We start from the raw sequence: 19,583 nt of genomic DNA, 5'->3' as shown, positions 1-19,583 counted from the left end.
GCAATGTGTACACAGCGCACGGCGGTTGCGCATCTGGAGCTGCAGTGCGCTGGTAGCGATGCAGTTCCTGAAGCGATGGTTGCAATGGCCCAATGTACCGGAGCGTGCTGGGTTTCTTCTCCCCACGCGGGGGCACCAGAGCCCTCGGAAGTGTCAGGCACTGCGGCGCATCTACCAGATTCCCTTTTAAATGACTGCGGATATGCGGGCGGTCACAGCCACAAATGGTGAGAGGAGGCTCAGACCAGGCTCGCGAATGGCCCGCAGCGATCATTTAACTGCACCCGCACAGCAGTTAAGGCTTGTCACTCGACCCTCCGGAATCATCTCACGTGTCCCCACTGAGACTCTAGGGCTCTGCCGGAGCCCGGCCTCTCGGTAGCTGGAAGCACCTCCTGCCTCGGGCAGCGCGGGTGCAGGGTACACGTTGGCGCACATGCGCGCGCGCACACGAACACGCGCAAGGTACGGCAGGGCAGGGGACAGGGGCTTGGGTGCTCCGCGTGCGAGTGGGTGTCGTGGGGGAGTGAAGCTGTGATCCTCAAATGGCTGCATCCTGCCAGGTTAAGGAATAAGAGAAGATGACGCGGAGCCATCTATTCCACAGGCCAGGGTCGGTGCAAAGCATTTAGGGAACCCACTGCGCGGTCGGCGCGCTCCCTTCCCACGCAGGGCTCCCCCTATGGCGCAAACGGCAGGAGAAAGATTCATCAGAGCTACATTTGTGTCTGCAGGCTCCTCTCTCTTGGCAGAAACCCCATCAGGAGAGCTTTGGAACCATCCGCCCCTAAATAGGTAGTCCGGAACCGGGCAATGGCAACAACAGCGTTATATTTCTATTTTTGTACGGGGTGTAGCTTGTCTTCCCTATGTTTGGGGAATAGCTTGCTTTCCCCTATGAGCATGGTGGGAAAGGAGAACGCAGCGGGGAGGGAGAGGGAAAGGGAAAGGAAAAGGAAAAGGGAGGATTCCTACAATAAGAATCAGAGCATTTTTTCAGAGCCTAACCAAACAGGGCTTCCATTTCAAAAAGGGAGAGCTAGCCTGTACTGTGGTGTGGAAGAGATGTAAGAATTAGGGACCAAGGAAGCATTCAGCGGCGCAGCGCTGCATTTCAGAGGTACCGGGGTCTAAAGGGGCACACACACGCACACACATGCACACCCGCACAGCTACCCCGCCAAGGTGTGTGCGTGCGCGCGAGTGTGAACTCCCACATGCTGCTGTCTGCGCCTGGCCGCTGGCACCAAGCCTCCTCCTCCCAGCTCGCCCCCAGATTCCCTCCCCTCCGCCTTGCTTTTGTCTGGAGGGTGCTATGCTATGCGTGTGTGCGTGTGCGCGCGCGTGTGTGAGCGTGTGTGTTTTTGGATTTCATACTAATTTTCTGGAGTTTCTGCCCCTGCTCTGCGTCAGCCCTCACGTCACTTCGCCAGCAGTAGCAGAGGCGGCGGCGGCCGCCGGTTAGAGCCCAGTCGCTGCTTCAGCTGCTGTTGCTGCTTCTGCTGCGCTCTGCTCCCTGCGCTTGCTACGGGAGGGAGGCCGGGGAGCCGCGCGGACAGTCCTCGGCGGCCTGGGCCGGCACTGCCCTGCTACCGCAGTTGCTCCCCAGGTGGGATGTGCCGCGCCACCTGCCCACCTCCCCTCTCCCCCCGCGCCCAGCGGCCGGGGAGGATTCTGCAGCATCATTGGGGCCCCATCGCCGCCGCAGCCTCTTTGGAGGGTCCTTGGCTTGGCCTGTGCCATGGAATCTGCTCTCAAAGACCCGTTCCCGACTTCTCATGCCTCGGCCTCAGGCTTGAAGGGAGGGCGGGCACACTGGGGGGCCACTGAGGGGCAAGTCGATTGCGGGGCGGGAGCTGGGCACTCAGACATTCATTCTCCAGGCTGGGGTTCAGGGTGAGGAGAGCGCGGAGGGACTGTGTCCCAGTTGGTGGTGTGTAGGGTCTACGCTTAGTCTCATCCATGTCTGTTTGTCCTCAGCCCTGAGGTGCGCACCGATATCGATATCCGTGAGGGTTTAGCGGTTCTGCGACCCAGAGTCCAGGGAGATCCACCGAGTGGAGCCTGGCGTATAGGACCATGCAGCCGCCTTGTGGCTCGGAGCAGCGGCCCGCGATGTCCCAGCCACTGTGAACCATTTGGTCAGCGCCAACCTGCTCAGCCCCAGCACCGACAAGGCTCAGCCTCTGGTACGCTCCACTCTGCGGGAGGCCACCAGCACCAAGCAGCAAGAGGGCGCAGGGAAGGCCTCCCCCCTCCGTCGGGGGACGCCTGGCTCAGCGTAGGGACACGCACTCCGACTGACTGGCACTGGCAGCTCGGGATGTCGCCCTGGCCGAGGTGGCATGGACCCGCCATGGCGCGGCTCTGGGCCTTATTCTTGCTGGTCTTGGGCTTCTGGAGGGCCTCTCTCGCCTGCCCCATGTCCTGCAAATGCAGTGCCACTAGGATTTGGTGTACTGAGCCTTCTCCTGGCATCGTGGCATTTCCGAGGTTGGAACCTAACAGCATTGACCCGGAGAACATCACCGAAATGTGAGTTCCTTTGACTTTTTCTCCTGTCCCCACCTCAGGGTTCAGGCAGGAGGTGTATGTTTGGGACAGATGCTGTCCCAAATACAGCAAGAAGTCAGAGACTAGAGAGAGGGGGAACCTGTCACTTCTGTCTGTTTGACTGGTTTATGGATGCCAATTGGTGAAGAATGGGACTCTAAAAATTCCATATAGAGAGAAATATAATCATAAATACATATATATTATGTTCTTGGGAAGGAATTCCACATGCATTTTCATTTCAAAGTTCTGATGGGTGTGTTTTAGGTTTTCAGTATATGATGATTATATTGGAACAATTTTGTTTGGTAAAATGCTCTCTGTGTGTGTGTGTGTGTGTGTTTTGAGAGAAGTTCCAATAATATTAACCAGAAAAAATATTAAAATTGTTCATTTTCAAGAATTGGTTGGAGGAAGCGAGGGTCTCTCCCTTAACATCTTTTCCTGAGGTTTGGTCCTGCCCCCCCCCCCTCATCTATTGGATTTTGCTTGGAGATTGCAGCCAGGGATGCTTTGAGGATGCCCTGTAAGAGGAGAAGTTCTGAGTGTCGAAAAGCACTTGCTCAAGAGAGAAAATGTGATCATGGGAAGGGCTAAAAGCCTGGGCTGATTTAATTTGGACCTGATTTCTCAGAGATACGATTTTGAGACCATTTGGATTATAAATCTTAATTGCCCATTGAAAAATTCCCCAGGACTAGGCTCGAAGGCTCACTCTGTGCACAGTGGCGGGTGGGAGCTCAGCCTGGGACCCTCGTGTCTCTACAAAGGTTGCAGCTTGTCCCATCTTGGAGGAGAAACAGAAGTGTGTTTCTTTTCTCCCTGTTGGATGTCTTGTGATGAATACACTGCCAAGCAGGAACTCAACCGTCCGTTCTCTAGGTCACCTGTGTTGGACACACTGCTATTGTCCCTTCCTAGCAACCTTGCCATTTTATGTCTCACGAACGGAAGGTTTTATTCATCTGTGTAGAAGATTATAAAGCTAAGTTTCCTGGGTGACTGAGACTGAGAAATACAGCCTTGAAAGTAGGGCTTGGGCTGTGGCCTTCCGGTTGGCGAGTGCGCATGCACCCCCTCCCCCAATGTACAACGGTGTTTCTGCCAATGCAGCTGCCAATGCCAAAGGCGTCAAGATAACCTGTTTTGGTTTTTAAATGTAAGTAGGAGTCCCTTCTAATCTTGCGTTCTGCTATTGATGGTTATGCTACAGGCCTCGGGTGGAAGGAAAGAGCAAGGTGGAGGGTGCAGGCCTGGCACAGCTGAGCCAACCCAGCCGGGAACAGCCGAGTCCAGGGTGCCAGGTTCCCAGGCGTTGACAAGTTAGTGCAAGCAGCCCAGGGGGAGGGGAGGGTGCGTATGTGCCTGTCCGGGGCTGGGCTTATCCTGAGTCCGTGGCCTTTCTCAGAACCCATGCCTTTCTGAAGGTGATGTCAGACAGATGGAGGGGCCTTGTGGAACTCAGAGCCTTTTGGTGGCTGGAGACCTAGAACGTGCATTTACATAGATAGATACCACAGCTTTTTAAAAAATTCAATGATAGACACCGAATGAAGAGAGAAGCGAGACGCAGCGCTTGGTTCTCACTTCGGTTGTTTTAAGATCAACTGAAAAGAAGAAAGCATCTCTAAATCTGAAAGCAGTACTGCTGAGGCTCCAGAGCTTTCTGCCTGATGCATGCCAGAGACCATCAGTTTGGGCAGAGCATGCTATGGTTTTCTTGCAGATGTTGTTACTTCTTTTATATATATATGGAATAGGAATGAATACACACATATATGTATACGTGTATGCATGCAGATACACAGTCTATTGTGGTGCTTCAGTTCCTACTCTGGTTTTATTTGGAAATCCATTGGTATTGAGGGAACTGAGAACTGCGTGTGGCTGAGTGTTCTGGATGCAGGAGTAGGCTGGTAATATCCATCAGGCTCGGGAGAGGCCAGGGCTGGGAGAAGATGTCTCTGTCTACTCAGCCTCCCCGTGGCACTTGAGCGGATCCGGGTAGTATCTGTAAATTGTATTGCAATGCTTCTTCGGAAAGCACCAGTTATTTTGAACTCAAAATAACATCAATAGTTGAGATAGTTTCACCCTCAGCTGTATAGGATACCATCTGGGCCCCTTTCCCTACATGATATTATTTGTTTGAACAATTGCGGTTAGGAGCTACAGTTGAAGCCAAGTGACACATTTTACAAACTTTGTTATTTGGTCCAGTGCTACTCTTAATGTATTCTGGGATAGCAATTTAGTTTATTTGTGTATCCCTGAAGTTATGTGTCTCTGGCCTTGTCTGTAACCCACACTCAGAACTTGCTAAAGCAACAGCTGACTATTCACGCCGAAAGACGATGTATCTTTCAGTACCTGTAATTTCAACACTGGTGTGTCCCTTAGGGTTCACAGAGACAAACGTTACAATATTTTGAGATTGTATGCATAGATTAGCTAACAGGTAGGACACTGTATTTATACAAAGTTGGAATCAACTTGACATGTCATTGTCTGAACTTTTTTATTAATTGGAAATGTGTGTCACGGCATCTGTTGTACATCATTTATTTCCTACGCTAATCTGGATTTCTTTGTGTGCTGGTCAGAAATGCATGCTTTAACATTTCATGGCATTGCAGAGTTAGCACCCACTGATGTTTGTCAACAGTTAAGAGCACAGTAGTGCCAAATGAATCTTTAATACAGTACCAGTGTCATACGTGAGAGCAATGCTATTGGGATTATGGCCATTTAAACCCCATTGCATCAAATGCCAAATGCTCACCCAAGTGGCAGGTAAACGGCAGAGTTAGGATGAGCTTAGCATCTTAGCCTGTGGTTAAAACACGTTTCCCACGGTAACTTGCTTCCCATGGTGTTTATGAAGGTGTTATGAAGGAGCTCTTTCTGAACGTCTTGGGTGGTATTCTCTGAACTGGGGGCAATGCTTGGAACCAAGTCTAATATTTATTTCTCTTCACACAACACAAATAGAACCCACAGCTTCTGCTGCCAAGGCATCTATGTGCATTTTATTATTGGCTGGTTAAGTGCAGCAATGTTCTGCCATTAATACATTGATTTTGGCCCCGACACCTTAATAAGCTTTGCTATTGCAATTAATTGTGTTTCAAACATCCTGGCATTCACAAAGCCTCAGTCAAGGGCATCAGTATGATCTTCGCGCCGAGGCTCCTCCACTGGTGTGGTTCTAGAACTTTGGGTTGCAGTCTTTTTCTGCACTTAAGAACTGTGCATTTTGTCTTGAGCATGGTTGCACAAGTCACACTGGGTTTATTAATAAATGCAGTGTTATTCATTATCTAATACAATTTGCAAACTGCAGGTGAAACCTCTCTGTCCACACAGTGGAGGTGTGACTAGACCGTGGCTCAGCACCACCATTTGGAGCTGTTTTATTTATTTATTTATTTATTTATTTATTTTATTTTTTTTTATTTTTTTATTTTTTTTTTTATTTCATACCTTCCAATCTGGTTTTGTCTGCCCTGAGTGAGACAATGGAAAGTGCAGTGACCCTCCTGACCCTGAGCTCTCCCACCGCCCATCATTGAATGTACAGGAAAATGTGTTTGATTTTCTTCTTCTCTGAAAAGTGATACTTCCTTATGGGAATTCAGAGTGCTTAGAGTTAAGAGAAGAGCCGGGTTATGTGTTGTTACAAGCAAGCAGTGGGAGGTTGAAGCCCTGTGGCCATAGCTCCCTCGTGCTGCGCGTGGGTCTGTTTAAGGTCATTTGCTGTTTCTCTCCCATAAACCTTTTGTTGTATATCTTTCAATATTCCCTGCTAAAGATATTTGCTAAGATGAAGAGTTGGCTGTGCAGCAGAAGGTCGAGGTCTCCTTCCCCTTAGGGACTGTCCATATGATCTCTGACTATATCCAGGCCATTGAAGTATAAAACCTCAAGATTTTGTTTAGCTGGGTAGGGGAAAATAAATTTCTTGTTGTGCTATTTTTTTTTTTTTTGCATTAAATGGTAAGTCATTTTTACCAGGTTTGAGCTCACTTATAGGGGGAGGAACGTCATCAAGCCGTTACTGGATACATACACTGGCGTCATTCTCAGACGTCGGCTCTTCTGTGTCCCAAGAGTGCTTCATGCAGGTCCAAAGCTCTGAGGCAGAATATGGCATCGTTTCTGCCATCCGGTTGAACAACGTTAGTGTGTAGTGCCCCTTGCTATATTCCTACAAGTCAATAAGGAGACTCCGGAGGGAGAGAGATTATTTAGAGATGGAAGGTTTTTTTGTTTTGTTTTTGTTTTTGTTTTTTTGGTTTGGTGTGTATGTGTGTATATGGGGAAGAAAGAGTGTGAGAGAGAAAGAGAAATATGAATAGATAGATAGATTGATTGATAGGCAGCTAACAGCAAAGAGACTAGACTCATAGGTGCTAGTGGCCGCCTGGTCATTCTTCATAATCTGCTTTGTCAAGCTGTTTTAAAATACAAATCTCACCCTGCTATCCCAACTGGCAGAGATCTGTACTCTGAAGCAGCCTGATTATTTTAGCTTTGCATTTGATTGTTGGTCTATCTCCATTAAAAAGGCAGAGACCTCTTCCCCCCACCCCCAGTCAGGATTCCCTCCCCACTCACTTCCCTCTCTGGAATGTCCAAGAGATTGGGAAATCATAAATATTGATCTCGAGGCCAGTACATGAATGTTCCTGAAGTTTATCACAGCTCCCCAAACAGAAGCAGCAGTGCAGCACAGGCTCTGAGTCCTTTCTTCAAGTGTTTCAAAACCAGTCCTGAGTGGAACAGGGAGATGGGACTTTTGGGAGCCAGCCTGAGACATCACCACCTGGTGACCTGGTCCCGGGGACTCGGGTCTCCTTGTAAGTGAAGTTTTGTTTCTGGTGCTCACACAAGCTTCTCCTGGCTTTGCAGCTCCCCAGAGTTTTGCTTGGGGTGGAGGCTAAGGTCCTCTTAGCAGCAGTGGGGAGAGAGGAGGGTACTTGGTGCTCAGAGCCAGCAGAACATCTCTGAAAACCTTCAGAGGTGCAGCTGTGGGGTTTTGCTCTGAACTCTCCCCTTTCAAACTATGTCTTTTAGAATGTGGGCCGCTATCCGGGCTGTTTGCGTGGCCGTGCTGTCTAATGAGGGGGAGACAAGGTCAGGGTTCAGAACGACTGCTTGCAATCGAGACCACAGAAACAGAAGGGACCCTGCAGCCTCCTCGCCCCTCTGTGGCAATGAGAAGTTCCGTGTCCTTGTACCCAGGCAAGCACTGTGGCCTCTCCATTGGTGACCTCTCCTGTGTTTCTAGTCTAAAGACTGAGGTCTAATTTCAGGCCACTACTGGAGAAGTTTTGGAGACACGCTTGGGAGGGCCAGCCCTGTGCAAGCAGACTCTGTGTGAGACAGTGTCATTAAAGAGGCCCAGGCCAATATGGATTCCAAAGCAATGACTTTACCCTCACATGGGAAGGTGTGCCTTTTTATGTTGATAATAAAAATAAATAAATAAATGTGCATATACAATCCTCTTCATTACACCATTCTTATTCAAAATTGGGCTACCAAGAAAGGTCCTCATCACTTGGCACAGTTGAGGACTGCCAAACGGACTAGTGTGACTCGTCCTGGAGAGCGCACACAGAACATAGGTCAGAAGAGGCCTGTGTCATAGTCGGGGCCCACAGCCCTTTATATGGAGTTCGCTATTGCCCATGAAAAGCACATGGCCACAGACTGCATATTCATTCTCTCTGACTTCTCTCTTGCCCTCTTTCCCAATGCTCGGAGATAGCAGGCCAAGCTCTGCGACTGAGCCAGTGGGCAAACCTCAGGGTGTGCTCCACAGCTGCCCTGTGTGTCCTCAAGACCCAAGACTCCCAATGACTGAACACTTCTGAGACAGGACTGTTTGCCTGAGATGGACCCAATGGGCGCTTTGGGTGTCTGCTTATGTAGGTATAGAACCTTACCCGGAAGCAGAAGAGGCCTTCACAGCCTTTGAGAGACAGCCAGGCCCACCTGCCCTCCCTGCTCTGATCAAGTAGGCCTTAGTTGGGGATAGACCACCAGGAACTCACCTAGGCCTCAGGCTCCTCAACTGCAGTTGGGTTTGGTTTTCAGACCTAGCGTGCCTGGTGGGGGAGGGGTGGGCTGATGTCTCATCCCGTTCTTCCCCCTCCCGCCCCTCCCACTTTCATTCAGCTCCTTTGCTGTCTCTTGTACTCAAGAGACACACACACAATTTGGGCGAATTTAGTAATTTTTAATCTTCTTATAGGGAGTAAAACTATTAATTACACTCTATTTAGAGTTCCTTTTCTATTTAAAATAAAGTCCAATTAAGTTTTAGCATTCAGCCTCTCACATAATCTTTACGCATACCCACGTAACCCAGAAATGATGTTTGTGCGGAACCCTGTGACTGTGAACATAGAAACCTCTGCTAAACCTCTACTCCATGTGATCCTTCAGGTTGAATCATTAGACAACTCTCCCGGCCATGCTGGCCAGCTCAATGTCCGGTGAGGCATCTCAGAGGGAAGCATTTGTGAACGCCGGTCCATCTTCTGAGTATCTTATCAGCTTTCAGCACTCATGGAAATTGCTCTGAATCAGGAGGTGCTAGGATTTGAGTTTTCAAATGACCTGTGAAATATGGTTGGAAAAAAAAACCCACAACCACACACACACACACACACACACACACACACACATTTTTTTTTAACAAGGAAGAGAGCAAAATGATTAGGCAGTTACTGTGACTTGCCTCCAAGCCTCAGGGCCTGAGTTCAATCCCCAGGATCTAAATGGTGGGAGGACAGAACTGTCTCCTGCAAGTATCCTCTGAACTTGAGACACATGCACATGCATCTGCATACACAGGTATCAATAATTACATAATGAATGAATGAATGAATGAATGAACAAACAAAAGACCAGGAAGTCCTAAGCCTTGTCGCTGGGATTGTTTGGATCCCAGAGTCCCTCGCTATGAAGTAAGAGCGGTGTCTGTCGCCAAATGTGACTTGGCTCACTGTGTGGAGGCCCTGTTTCTTCACCGAGGTTGCCTTAACTCATTTGTTATGTGCGAGCAAGAGAAGTTGACATGGTGACCTTTACAGTCCCTGGCAGGGTACAATTAAAAAATAAAAATAAAACAAAATCAAGCGGCCCTCTCCAAAACAAACAAACTGGGTTTGCAGAAGTGGCTGCAGTGGTAGAAGGCATGCCTTGCATGCTCGAGGCTCGGGGCTCAACCCTCTGCACCATAAAACCCACTGAGGAACTACCCACCCAGCCAGCCAGGCAGTCAGTCATCGAGCCAGCCAGTCACCCCACCCCACCCACCAACAAACAAACTACTAAGTTAACCACCCACCCACACCACCAGCCAAGCAAACAGCAAACCCCAAGCAAGCTAAGAAGTCGGTCACTCTGTTAGTGGGACCCAGTCTCCCTCCACAGCTATCCTAGGATGTCCTCTAGGACACCGCAGAAGGCTCTGCTCTTTGGATGTCTTGTGTGTGTTCCTTGTTCTGAGGCTTGAATGTTTGAGCCTGATTCCCCACCCCCACCATTTTCCCATGTTGGCATTTAATCCCCAAAGCGATGGTGCCAGGAGGTGGCAGACCCTTCATGCATAGAATGAGCACCCTTTAAAGAGACTTCCCATAGCTCAGTGCCTTTCTCTACGAAGTGAAGACAGACACAGAAGGTGCCATCTCTAAGAAATAGGCCCCGTTAGACACTGCATCTGCTGGGGCCTTGAGCTTGGTCTTGCCAGCTTTCAAGACTGTGAACAGTAAACTTCTGATGTCAAGAATGACTTATTCTCACAGATTATCTTTATATCAGTCCAACTGACAGGCACACCTGGGTGCTTTGGTCTTTCTTTTTGTGATTTTTTTAGCATCTTATTCTGTGGTACTTTCCAGAGAGAGAGAGAGAGAGAGAGAGAGAGAGAGAGAGAGAGAGAGAGAGAGAGAGACAGAGAGAGACAGAGAGAGACAGAGAGAGACAGAGAGAGACAAAGAGAGAGGAGAGACAGAAAGAATAGACAGAGAGTAAGAGAGTGTGAGAGTGAGAGAGGAGGGAGGGACAGAGTGAGACCATGTGAGAGAGTTTGTGTTTGAGAGAGAGAGGAGGGAGAGGAGAGAGAAAAGGAGAGAGAGAGAAGGGAGAAGGAAGAGAAGAGAGGAGGGATGGAGAGGGGGGGTAAGGGGAGAGGGGAGAGAGAGAGAGAGACAGAGAGAGAGAGAGAGAGAGAGAGAGAGAGAGAGAGAGAGATTTTGGCTGTGAATATGAATATGACAGATTGTGAAGGAGTCTTGGCTTTTTTATTCTTTCTGGTAGCTGACCTGGGGTTTAAGCCACCATCTTTTGAGTGAGGCTGAGTGTGGTTCACACAGAGAACAGGTAAAGGAACTCCCACATGAGTGAAAGGAACGCTATAGGAAGATGGTTTGAGCTTGACAAACCGCATGAAGTCTGCCCTCAAGGGTCCTCATGCTGGAAGCTTAGTCCTCTTGTGTAATGAGAGGTGGGACCTAGTGTGAACCGACTGGACCATGGAGGTCGGCCACATCTTGTGAATGGCTTGAGGTGTTTCTGGAGGTACTCAGTTTGGTTTGGGGGAGAGAGTCAGGTCTCAAGTGACTATTCATGACCATGAAGGTGGGTTGCTGTAAGAGGGCCAGTGTCCCTGTGCCTCCCACTTCTGTTCTGCATGGTTGTCATGAGACTTGGCTTTGGGAACTGCAAACTAAGTCAACTCAGCCTCAAGTACTTTGTTACAGCAGTGAAACCAATGTCCAAAGCAGGTTGAAACTACCACAATGATCGAGCGAGGGTGTATGATCACTTTGGAATTGCTGAGTCGTCTAAATCAAGCCTGGGCCTGGGATTCTGCGTGAACACTTGGCCCTTACTGGCTGTAGTGTGGCACCTAGAAGTAGAGACCTGGATGGACGCTAACCCCTAAAGGATTCCTTTGTTTCTTTGCTTTTGACCAGCTAGTCATGACATAGTGTTTCCTCCCTTCCTTCCTTCCTCCCTTCCTCCCTTCCTCCCTTCCTTCCTTTTCTTCCTTCTTTCCTTCCTTCCTCCCTCCCCCCCCCCCCTCTCTCTCTCTCTCTCTCTCTCTTTCTCTTTCTTTTTTTAAAGATTTGTTTATTTATTCTTATGTGACTACACTTGTCACTTTCTTCAGACACCCAGAAGAGGGTATTGGCTTCCATTACAGATGGTTGTGGGCCACCATGTGGTTGCTGGGAATTGAATTCAGGACCTTTGGAAGAGCAGTCAGTGCTCTTAACCACTGAGCCATCTCTCCAACCCCTTCTTTTTCTTTCTTTCTGCTCTTATATTTATTTATTTTTCTTAATAGAGCCTGCTACAGTGCTAGGGGTGGCAGGATTCTGACATGCAGATTTCTTTAAGTCATCTACCCTCTCACATCAGCTCTCTGCAGTATTGGACAGCGTCCTTTCTGTGGATTCTCACAGAGAGAATCTGTGAGAGAACTGAGATCCCTTCCCAGGGTAGGGTGGGGATACCATTCTTAACACGTACCATCTAGCTGCATTTTAAGTGCTTATACTGGCTAGCTTAAGTGTTGCTTTTGAAACAAGGCTCACTGCTGTGTGTTTATTGATAGCATTGTTGACACATGCCTGGGCAGCTCTGTGCATGAGGTTCCAGAGGGTTCCTAACTCACCCGTCTTTTTGGTTGACCTTTTGTGACGATGATGATGGAAGATGTCATGTCAACAGGGTCAAGCCTTACCTTTCTGCTCATCGAACCCTTTCATTTGGGGCAAATAATCCCCACAGGTGTTGCTAGGGACAGTGTGGTACTGTTAGCCATGCTCCCAAAGCCAGATCTGAACTGAACTGCACCCCGCCGTCATGTGTGCCCCCCTCCTGCACTCCATCCTAACAGATCACTGTGACCTGTGGCACTCTTCCCCCGACCTAGGGGGTTCTCAGCAGAACTTGGCTTGGTGCCACTCCCCGCTTCAAGCGCCTTGGTCCCTGCCATGGCCCATCTCCCAGATGAGCTCTTAGGTCTTTCTTGTCCATTTCTCTTCCTCCATTCCTCCACTGGAGGTCGATTTCCTTGAGGTTTTGACGACCGGTGCTTCTCTTCCTGGGCTACTCCGTGCTCAGGCATGGCATCTGCTGCCTGTTTTGAGCTAATGCAATCTCATCTGTGCTCTCAGGAGCTTCAGTGATGACCTTTGGGCCCATGTCTGGACATGCAATAGTGCACCACTCACAAATTTAATTCATGGTCAGTGTCCTAACCCATCTATGGTTTTCCCTTCCCTTCACAATGATCCCACAACTCATGTAGGAACACAGGCCAGAAACCTGGATTTTACCTTCTCTTTAATTTACTGTAGTTCTTCATGTATCAATTCAACTACTCAAGCATTTCTTGAACAAAGAAATTCAATTCTTTTTTTTAAATATATTTATTATATATAAGTACACTGTAGCTATCTTTAGACACACCAGAAGAGGGCATCAGATCCCATTACAGATGGTTGTGAGGCACCATGTAGTTGCTGGGATTTGAACTCAGGACCTCTGGAAGAGCAGTCAGTGCTCTTAACCACTGAGCCATCTCTCCAGCCCCACATATTCACTTCTTTTAGCTTTGCTACCCATTTTGTTCAGCTTCCCTTACCCATTCTTCCTTTCTTGAAATATTTATGGAGTTCTGTCTGCATGGGACGCTATGCTAAGTACTTCGAGTACAGTGAGAAATGCTGACCTTGCCTCTTCTTTGGGAGCTTACAGTCTGAGAGGGAAAACAAGTACCAAATAAGTACTTAATTAAAAACAATTTAACCACGATCTCAGTCATCTTTTCCTTAAAATTCTGTGGTTGCTTCCTAGTTCGCATGTCTGACTCCTTACCCACTATATTCCTGTAGCCCGAATGGTCATGAAGGGGCCCTGGTCTTTTCAAACTGCTGACTTTGTCGTGGATGCTGCTAATGATTACGCTGGGGCTCTTACACACAAAGACGAAGGTCTCTTTCCCTCTCCTCTTCTTCCCTTCTCCTGGGTTATCATTATGTTGCAATATAAAGAGTCCACAAAATAATAGCATGAGCTAGAACATGGAGATCAGCATGAGAATCTCTTTCTACACAAGCAGATCTCTAAAGAAGAACAAATCATGGCCAGCGGCTTGCTTAGTGATCTTGGAGCCAGGGCACTTAGTTCTACAGTCAGCATGTGTGGCAGCACCAGGCTAAGCTTGATGGAGGTGCCTCTCCCTCGGGGCGTGGTCAGGGCGTGGTCAGGCCTCCTGGATCCTCTGGGTAGATGGTCCCATTTCCCCGCCTAGCACCAATTCCATTAACATAGTCATTCTTTTTAAAGCCCAAGATGCTTTTGAGTTCTTTAGGTGATTTTTATATATGTTTCACTGAAATGCATTAATTTTATCATATGTGACATATTAAATTTACTATATGTGATTTTATTGGTAATAAACTTTCAAAAGCAGCATTGATCATTACAAGGAATGTAAGAGTATGAATGGGTGTCTCCTGGAAAGTTGGTTTCCCTTCTAACCGATGCTGCGATTTTCAGCCCCTCAGTCCCTTCCCAGCGCATCCCCTCACTCACTCCAGCCTGTCTCTCCTCCTGTAAATAGTCTGTTTGTGCCCGCAGCCCAGACACACATCTGTCTGCTTAGAGACACTGCTCTGGACCTGGGTTGTTTTCCCTTATTGTGTTTAAGCTGTGGCTCTCTCTGAGCTGTGCACACCACTCTGTTTTCTCTGAAGCTGTCTGAACAGCCTGGTGGCCATACTGGATACTCTCAAGAACTACACCTGCCTTAGTTAGGGTTTCTATTGCTGTCATAAGCACCATGACAAAAGCAGCTTGCAGAGAAAAGGGTTTATTCAAGCTTATACACTTCCACATCACAGTCCTTCACTGAGGGAAGTCAGAGTAGGACCCTGGAGGCGGAGCTGAGGCAGAGGCCAGGGGGTGCTGCTTACGCTTGCTCCTCATGATTTGCTCAGTCTGCTTCCTTCTAGAGTCCAGGACCACCAGCTCAGGAATGGCCGTACTCATAGTAAGCTGGGCCCTCCCCCACCAATATCAATCAAGAAAATGCCCCTCAGGCCAATCTGGTCAGGGCATTTTTCTCAATTGAATTTCCCTCTTTCCAAGTGGTTCTAGATTGTGTCAAGTTGAGACAAAACTAGCCAGGACAACACCATTTATGTGCCCCGTTCTAGTGCAGTCTCCCGGCTTGAGACCCACAACCCAATATGATGAGAGACTGACTGTTCCACAGGCCCTTAGCTCTGGGAACATCCGGGTCAGCTTGAAGGCATTCACTCTGTCCATCTCTATATGCTCCTTCATGTGAGGAAGGTAAAGGCTCAATGGACAACAGATGGTTCCTATCTGAAGATCACACACTCCCTTCTTGGCCTGGTGTCCAGGGCAGCAGAATCCACTACTGAAGACATCAATTCTACCACTGGGGCCTGTGGAGGTCTTTTCTTCAGGTCTGATGTCACAAGGGTGGACCATGCCATAGATGTGCAGATCACTAGTCACAATGACACGGGGGAAGATGTCCTTGGTGGTGTAGTGGCGGTGTGCAAAGTCTGGATCATTAGCACACTATGTGTAAGCTTCTTCTATAATCCCAGGTCATAGGAGCTCTGTGTCTTCAATTCAGCGCCATGCTTCTGACCTTACTGTGTGTGCTGTCAGTCCTTCGGTACTGAGAGATGGCTACACTAATGCTTTGGCAGTGAGCTATCTTCTCACTTACTCACAGTGCCTACTGGCCGCCCTGGACTGGAGGTCGTCTCTGCCTTCACCTCCTAGCTGGTCCCTCCTTACCTTTTAAGTCTGTTCTTTAATCTAGGCCACACACTCCCCTGCTTTTATAGGATCATCATATGTCCAGTTACATGAAGGCCACATGGTATCCCTGGTGCACACTGTGTACCTGTTGTATACCCCATTGGGACAGATATCATATGTACCCTGTTTCTGCTCTTCCTCAGAACAGTGGGCATGCAAGAGGACATGCACTCATGAATCTGCTCTATGTATCTATCAATCATGTTTCTGTCATCTCTCTGTCTGTCTATCTCTCTATTTGTCTATCTATTTATCATCTATCATTTATTCATCTATCATCTGTCTATCTCTCTCTCTATGTATCTATTTATCTATTTATCATCTGCCTATAATCCTATCTACCTATAATCTATCATCTACCTATCATCTGTCTATCTATCTATCTATCTATCTATCTATCTATCTATCTATCTATCTATCTATCATCTATTGATCTATCATCTATTTTCTACATCTATTTATTATCTATCAGTTATCTATCTGCCTATCTATCATCTATTTATCTATCATCTATTGATCTATTTTCTACATCTATTTATCATCTATCAGTATCATCCATCTGTCATCTATTGATCTATCATCTATTTATCATCTATCTAACATCTATTGATCTATATATCTATGTATTTATCTATCATCTATTGATCTATTTTCTACATCTATTTATCATCTATCTGTTATCTATCTGCCTATCTATCATCTATCTGTCTGTCTATCTATCTACCTATCATCTGTGTATCTACCTACTAATCAATTATCTATCTACCTACCTATCATCTACCTATCGATTTTTCTATCAATCAATCAGCTATTAATCAACCATGTATATATTTTTCTACTTCTATTTATCATCTATCATTCTATAAATCAATCACCTATCATCTATCTGCCTATCTATCATCTATGTATTGTCTGTCTGTCTGTCTATCTATCTACCTAGCTATCGATCTATCATCTATCACCTACCTATCTATCATCTATTGATCTATCTATCATCTATCTACCTAGCTATCAATCTATCATCTATCATCCACCTATCTATCATCTATTGATCTATCATTTATTTTCTACATCTATTTATCATCTATCTATCTATCTATCTATCTATCTATCTATCTATCTATCTATCATTTAGGATTCCAAGTACTAACATAGTCAGTTTCTCAGCCATCAATATGTAAATCTCTAGATGTGACTTTTCTAAAGTCACTAGGTTATGGTTTTTATTAATGCAAATAACCCTCACAGAATTAAAACACACAATATTAGTTTGTGCACAGTGAGAAATCAATTAACTGCAGAGGGGAAAAGGCCAAAGCTTGGCAAGACTAAAGAATATTTATTCAACAAGGAGGATGACCGGGGCAAGGTGAAAGGGCCACAGATGCAGAAAGATGCAGAAACATCAGGATGAACCGAGGGAAGAGGAGTCTCCAGCACATCTGCTCTCCAGCGAACAAATGGGCGCAGGGAGGAAGCACTGTGCCTGTCATGTTGTATAATTGCCAATAGCCGATAGTCTCGAGGATCAATAGCAGCTTTTCCTGAAGCCGCACTTAGAGTACTTCACAGGTAAGGTAGTGCTGGAGTGAGATTCCAGATGCTATTTATTCTCCCTGTAGTGCTTACGGCAGAGGTCTTTCACTTTTCTCCAAGAACCGCAAGTGATAGGAGTGGAGCCGCTCTCTGTCAGGGGCCAGTCTAACGTACTCCCCGATAGTGTGCGTGTTTGCGCCTTTGGAGTGGAGTTGCAGCCGGCTGGCGCTGTGGACATTGCGCGGGCTCCGTCTGCGTTTATAGCAATCGACACTGTTTTGCATCTGAGAAATATTTTTATAGTTGTTTGCAGAACTGATCATAAAATAACTGACATATGAGATTGGAAAGCTTTTCGAAATAGAGTGGAGGGATCTATAGGTGAACAGATGGTGTTGAAAGATCCAAACAGATAATTCCTCCGTGAGTTAAATAACACCCACTTGTTTATGTTTGCACTGTGCTATATATTTACATATAAATATATATTTATATATTTAGATTCCCTGCGGGTTTTGAAGTTAAGAGTCTTAAAAGGAATAGGCATCATTATGGAACTAACTGCAATGTTGACCTCTGATAAGAAAAATCTTTTTTTTTTTTTTTTGGTAGTCACAGGTCTCATGGTGAGTCTCGGGGACTCCCCAGAATTTAATTTTTAGCTGTCTTATTTAATATTCTTTTAAGGATTTAATATCTTGCCAGAAAAGCAATTCAAAACAAAAAATAAACAGACAAATAAAACTCTCCTCTGGGGGCTTGGCACTGGGTTTACGGCTAACTTGACTCTGCCTTGTAAATCATGGAGGCAATCATTCCCCTTTATTTAATTTTATATTTGTACATGTCCAGTTCAAAGAGTGATGGGCGTTCTCATGGCTGAGTAGTCTTTTTCTGATGGATATAATCAAGATATATGTTTTTGTAGTATCAGCTAAGGCACTTTTTTCTTTTTTCTTTTTTTCTTTTTCCTTTTCTTTTCTTTTTCTTTTTCTTTTTTTTCTCTTTCTTTCTTTCTTTTTTTTTTTTGAGACAGGGTTTCTCTGTGTAGACCTGAACTTACCCTATTGAACAGGCTGGCCTCGAACTCAGATCCACCTGCCTTTGCTTCCTGAGTGCTGATATCAAAGGTGTAAGTCACCACTGCCCGACATTCACTCTTCATTTAGTCAACAAATATATTTTAAACATGTCTCTTCTGGGAATTTTTCTGCATTCTAGATAATGACACAAGTCAGTTCCTATCATACCTATAATATAGCCCACTTCAAAGCCACAAATAAAGCTTTCCTTTCACCCTGTTGGACCACACATCCATCTCTCAACAACTCGGTAGATCTTACACATAATGTGGCAACAATCTACGTGTTACACCTGATTAATACAGCACCACAGAAAAGCCTTTCTCCACGACATCCTGGCAAGAGATGTGTACAATGAATGGCACAGTTGACCCTCGGGAGGTTAGACTCAGAAGAATAGACTCTGTAGGCCTTAGTGACAGACCTGATGTTTCGAGAGTCTATGGACACCCGGCCAAGAAGTAAGGTGACTCTGGTAGGAGCCTCTGTTGTCCCTTGGACTCTCTTCCCCCTCAGGTGGAGGAACCTGGTAGAGGGATGCTGAAGGAGTACATTGTCTGAGCCAATGCCCAGAGCTAAGTGTCTCAGGAATAGCTTGTCTGCTAGGCATCACTGTGGTTTGGGGCTGGGGGAGTGCTCAAGGACAGCGTCCTTGTGGGCTACACTTCCTGAGACTATGCAGTGGGCCTATTCAGCCTCCGCCATCGCTGAGCCTCACCTTGCTCTGGTGACTCATGGTTGATTAGCCGCGTTCTCAGCAAGGGCAACATGGGGATGCAGTCTCTTCTTCTCTTCCCCAACTTTTTTTCCACCTAAGTTATATCCTAGGAGAACCCTGATGCTGTGAAAACTATGTATGAAAAGTTCCCTTTCTCATCATTTAAAGTAATAATATTAATAGTAATAATAATAATAACCAATCACTTCATTGTATCCATTGTGCAGGTCGATGATGGAAGCCACACAAGCCCTGTCCCAGTTCCAAACCCTGCATCTCAGTGACCCCCTGCACAGCTAGAACGGCCATTCAGTGGCTCTGGACATTCACTCGGACTTCACACACCCACTGTCCAGTGCAGTTCTATGCACTCACTCACAACTGAAGAGAGAAAGCATGGCAGAGTTAGAACTAGAAAACAGTTCTCCCCACCTCCTGTCCCTTTCCCCGCTTTCCACCCCTGCCAGTCATGTGTGACATGTGTGACACCTATGACAGCCTCCTCTGTCGCCCTTCTTTCCATGCCACATGGGCAAGCAGACGTCATAGGCTAGGATCTCACCTGGGGGAGAGTGTGCTTTCTCTTTCTCTTTGAGACTGGGCGGCTGCAGTCAATGTTGTACATGCTAAGTCTACTCTTTTGCAAATTCTATGGTTTTATTTTTCTGTAGAACTGAACAATACCCCCATTTTATAATATGCCATGTTCTCATTATCCATCTTCTGTTGATGGATATCTAGGTTGTCTCCTCTTCCTTGCTGTCTTGGATAGAGCAATGGTAAGCATGGAAGGACAAATGTCT

The 19,583-nt window shown here is 46.7% G+C and overlaps 1 protein-coding gene across 3 annotated transcripts in view; it reads left to right on the top strand.

Moving 5' to 3' along the window:
* The first annotated feature begins 222 nt into the window (after positions 1-222).
* Positions 223-19,583, top strand: part of Ntrk2 (neurotrophic receptor tyrosine kinase 2) — a 136,238-nt gene continuing 116,877 nt past the window's right edge. Inside the window, exons 1-2 of one of the 3 annotated variants that reach the window (XM_052156714.1) lie at positions 223-465; positions 1,981-2,535. In XM_052156714.1, the coding sequence (XP_052012674.1) occupies positions 437-465; positions 1,981-2,535 (584 nt within the window). In that variant the 5' untranslated portion in view covers positions 223-436. Of the gene's footprint in view, positions 466-1,097; positions 1,121-1,451; positions 1,610-1,980; positions 2,536-19,583 lie in introns of those variants that run through there. The other 2 variants (XM_052156716.1, XM_052156715.1) reach the window with 2 other exon arrangements.

This window comes from Apodemus sylvaticus, chromosome 14 (genome assembly GCF_947179515.1).
Source record: "Apodemus sylvaticus chromosome 14, mApoSyl1.1, whole genome shotgun sequence".
Taxonomy (NCBI): Eukaryota; Metazoa; Chordata; class Mammalia; order Rodentia; family Muridae; genus Apodemus; species Apodemus sylvaticus.
Note: the sequence above shows the minus strand (reverse complement) of the source record. Positions and strands in the feature narration are given on the sequence as shown.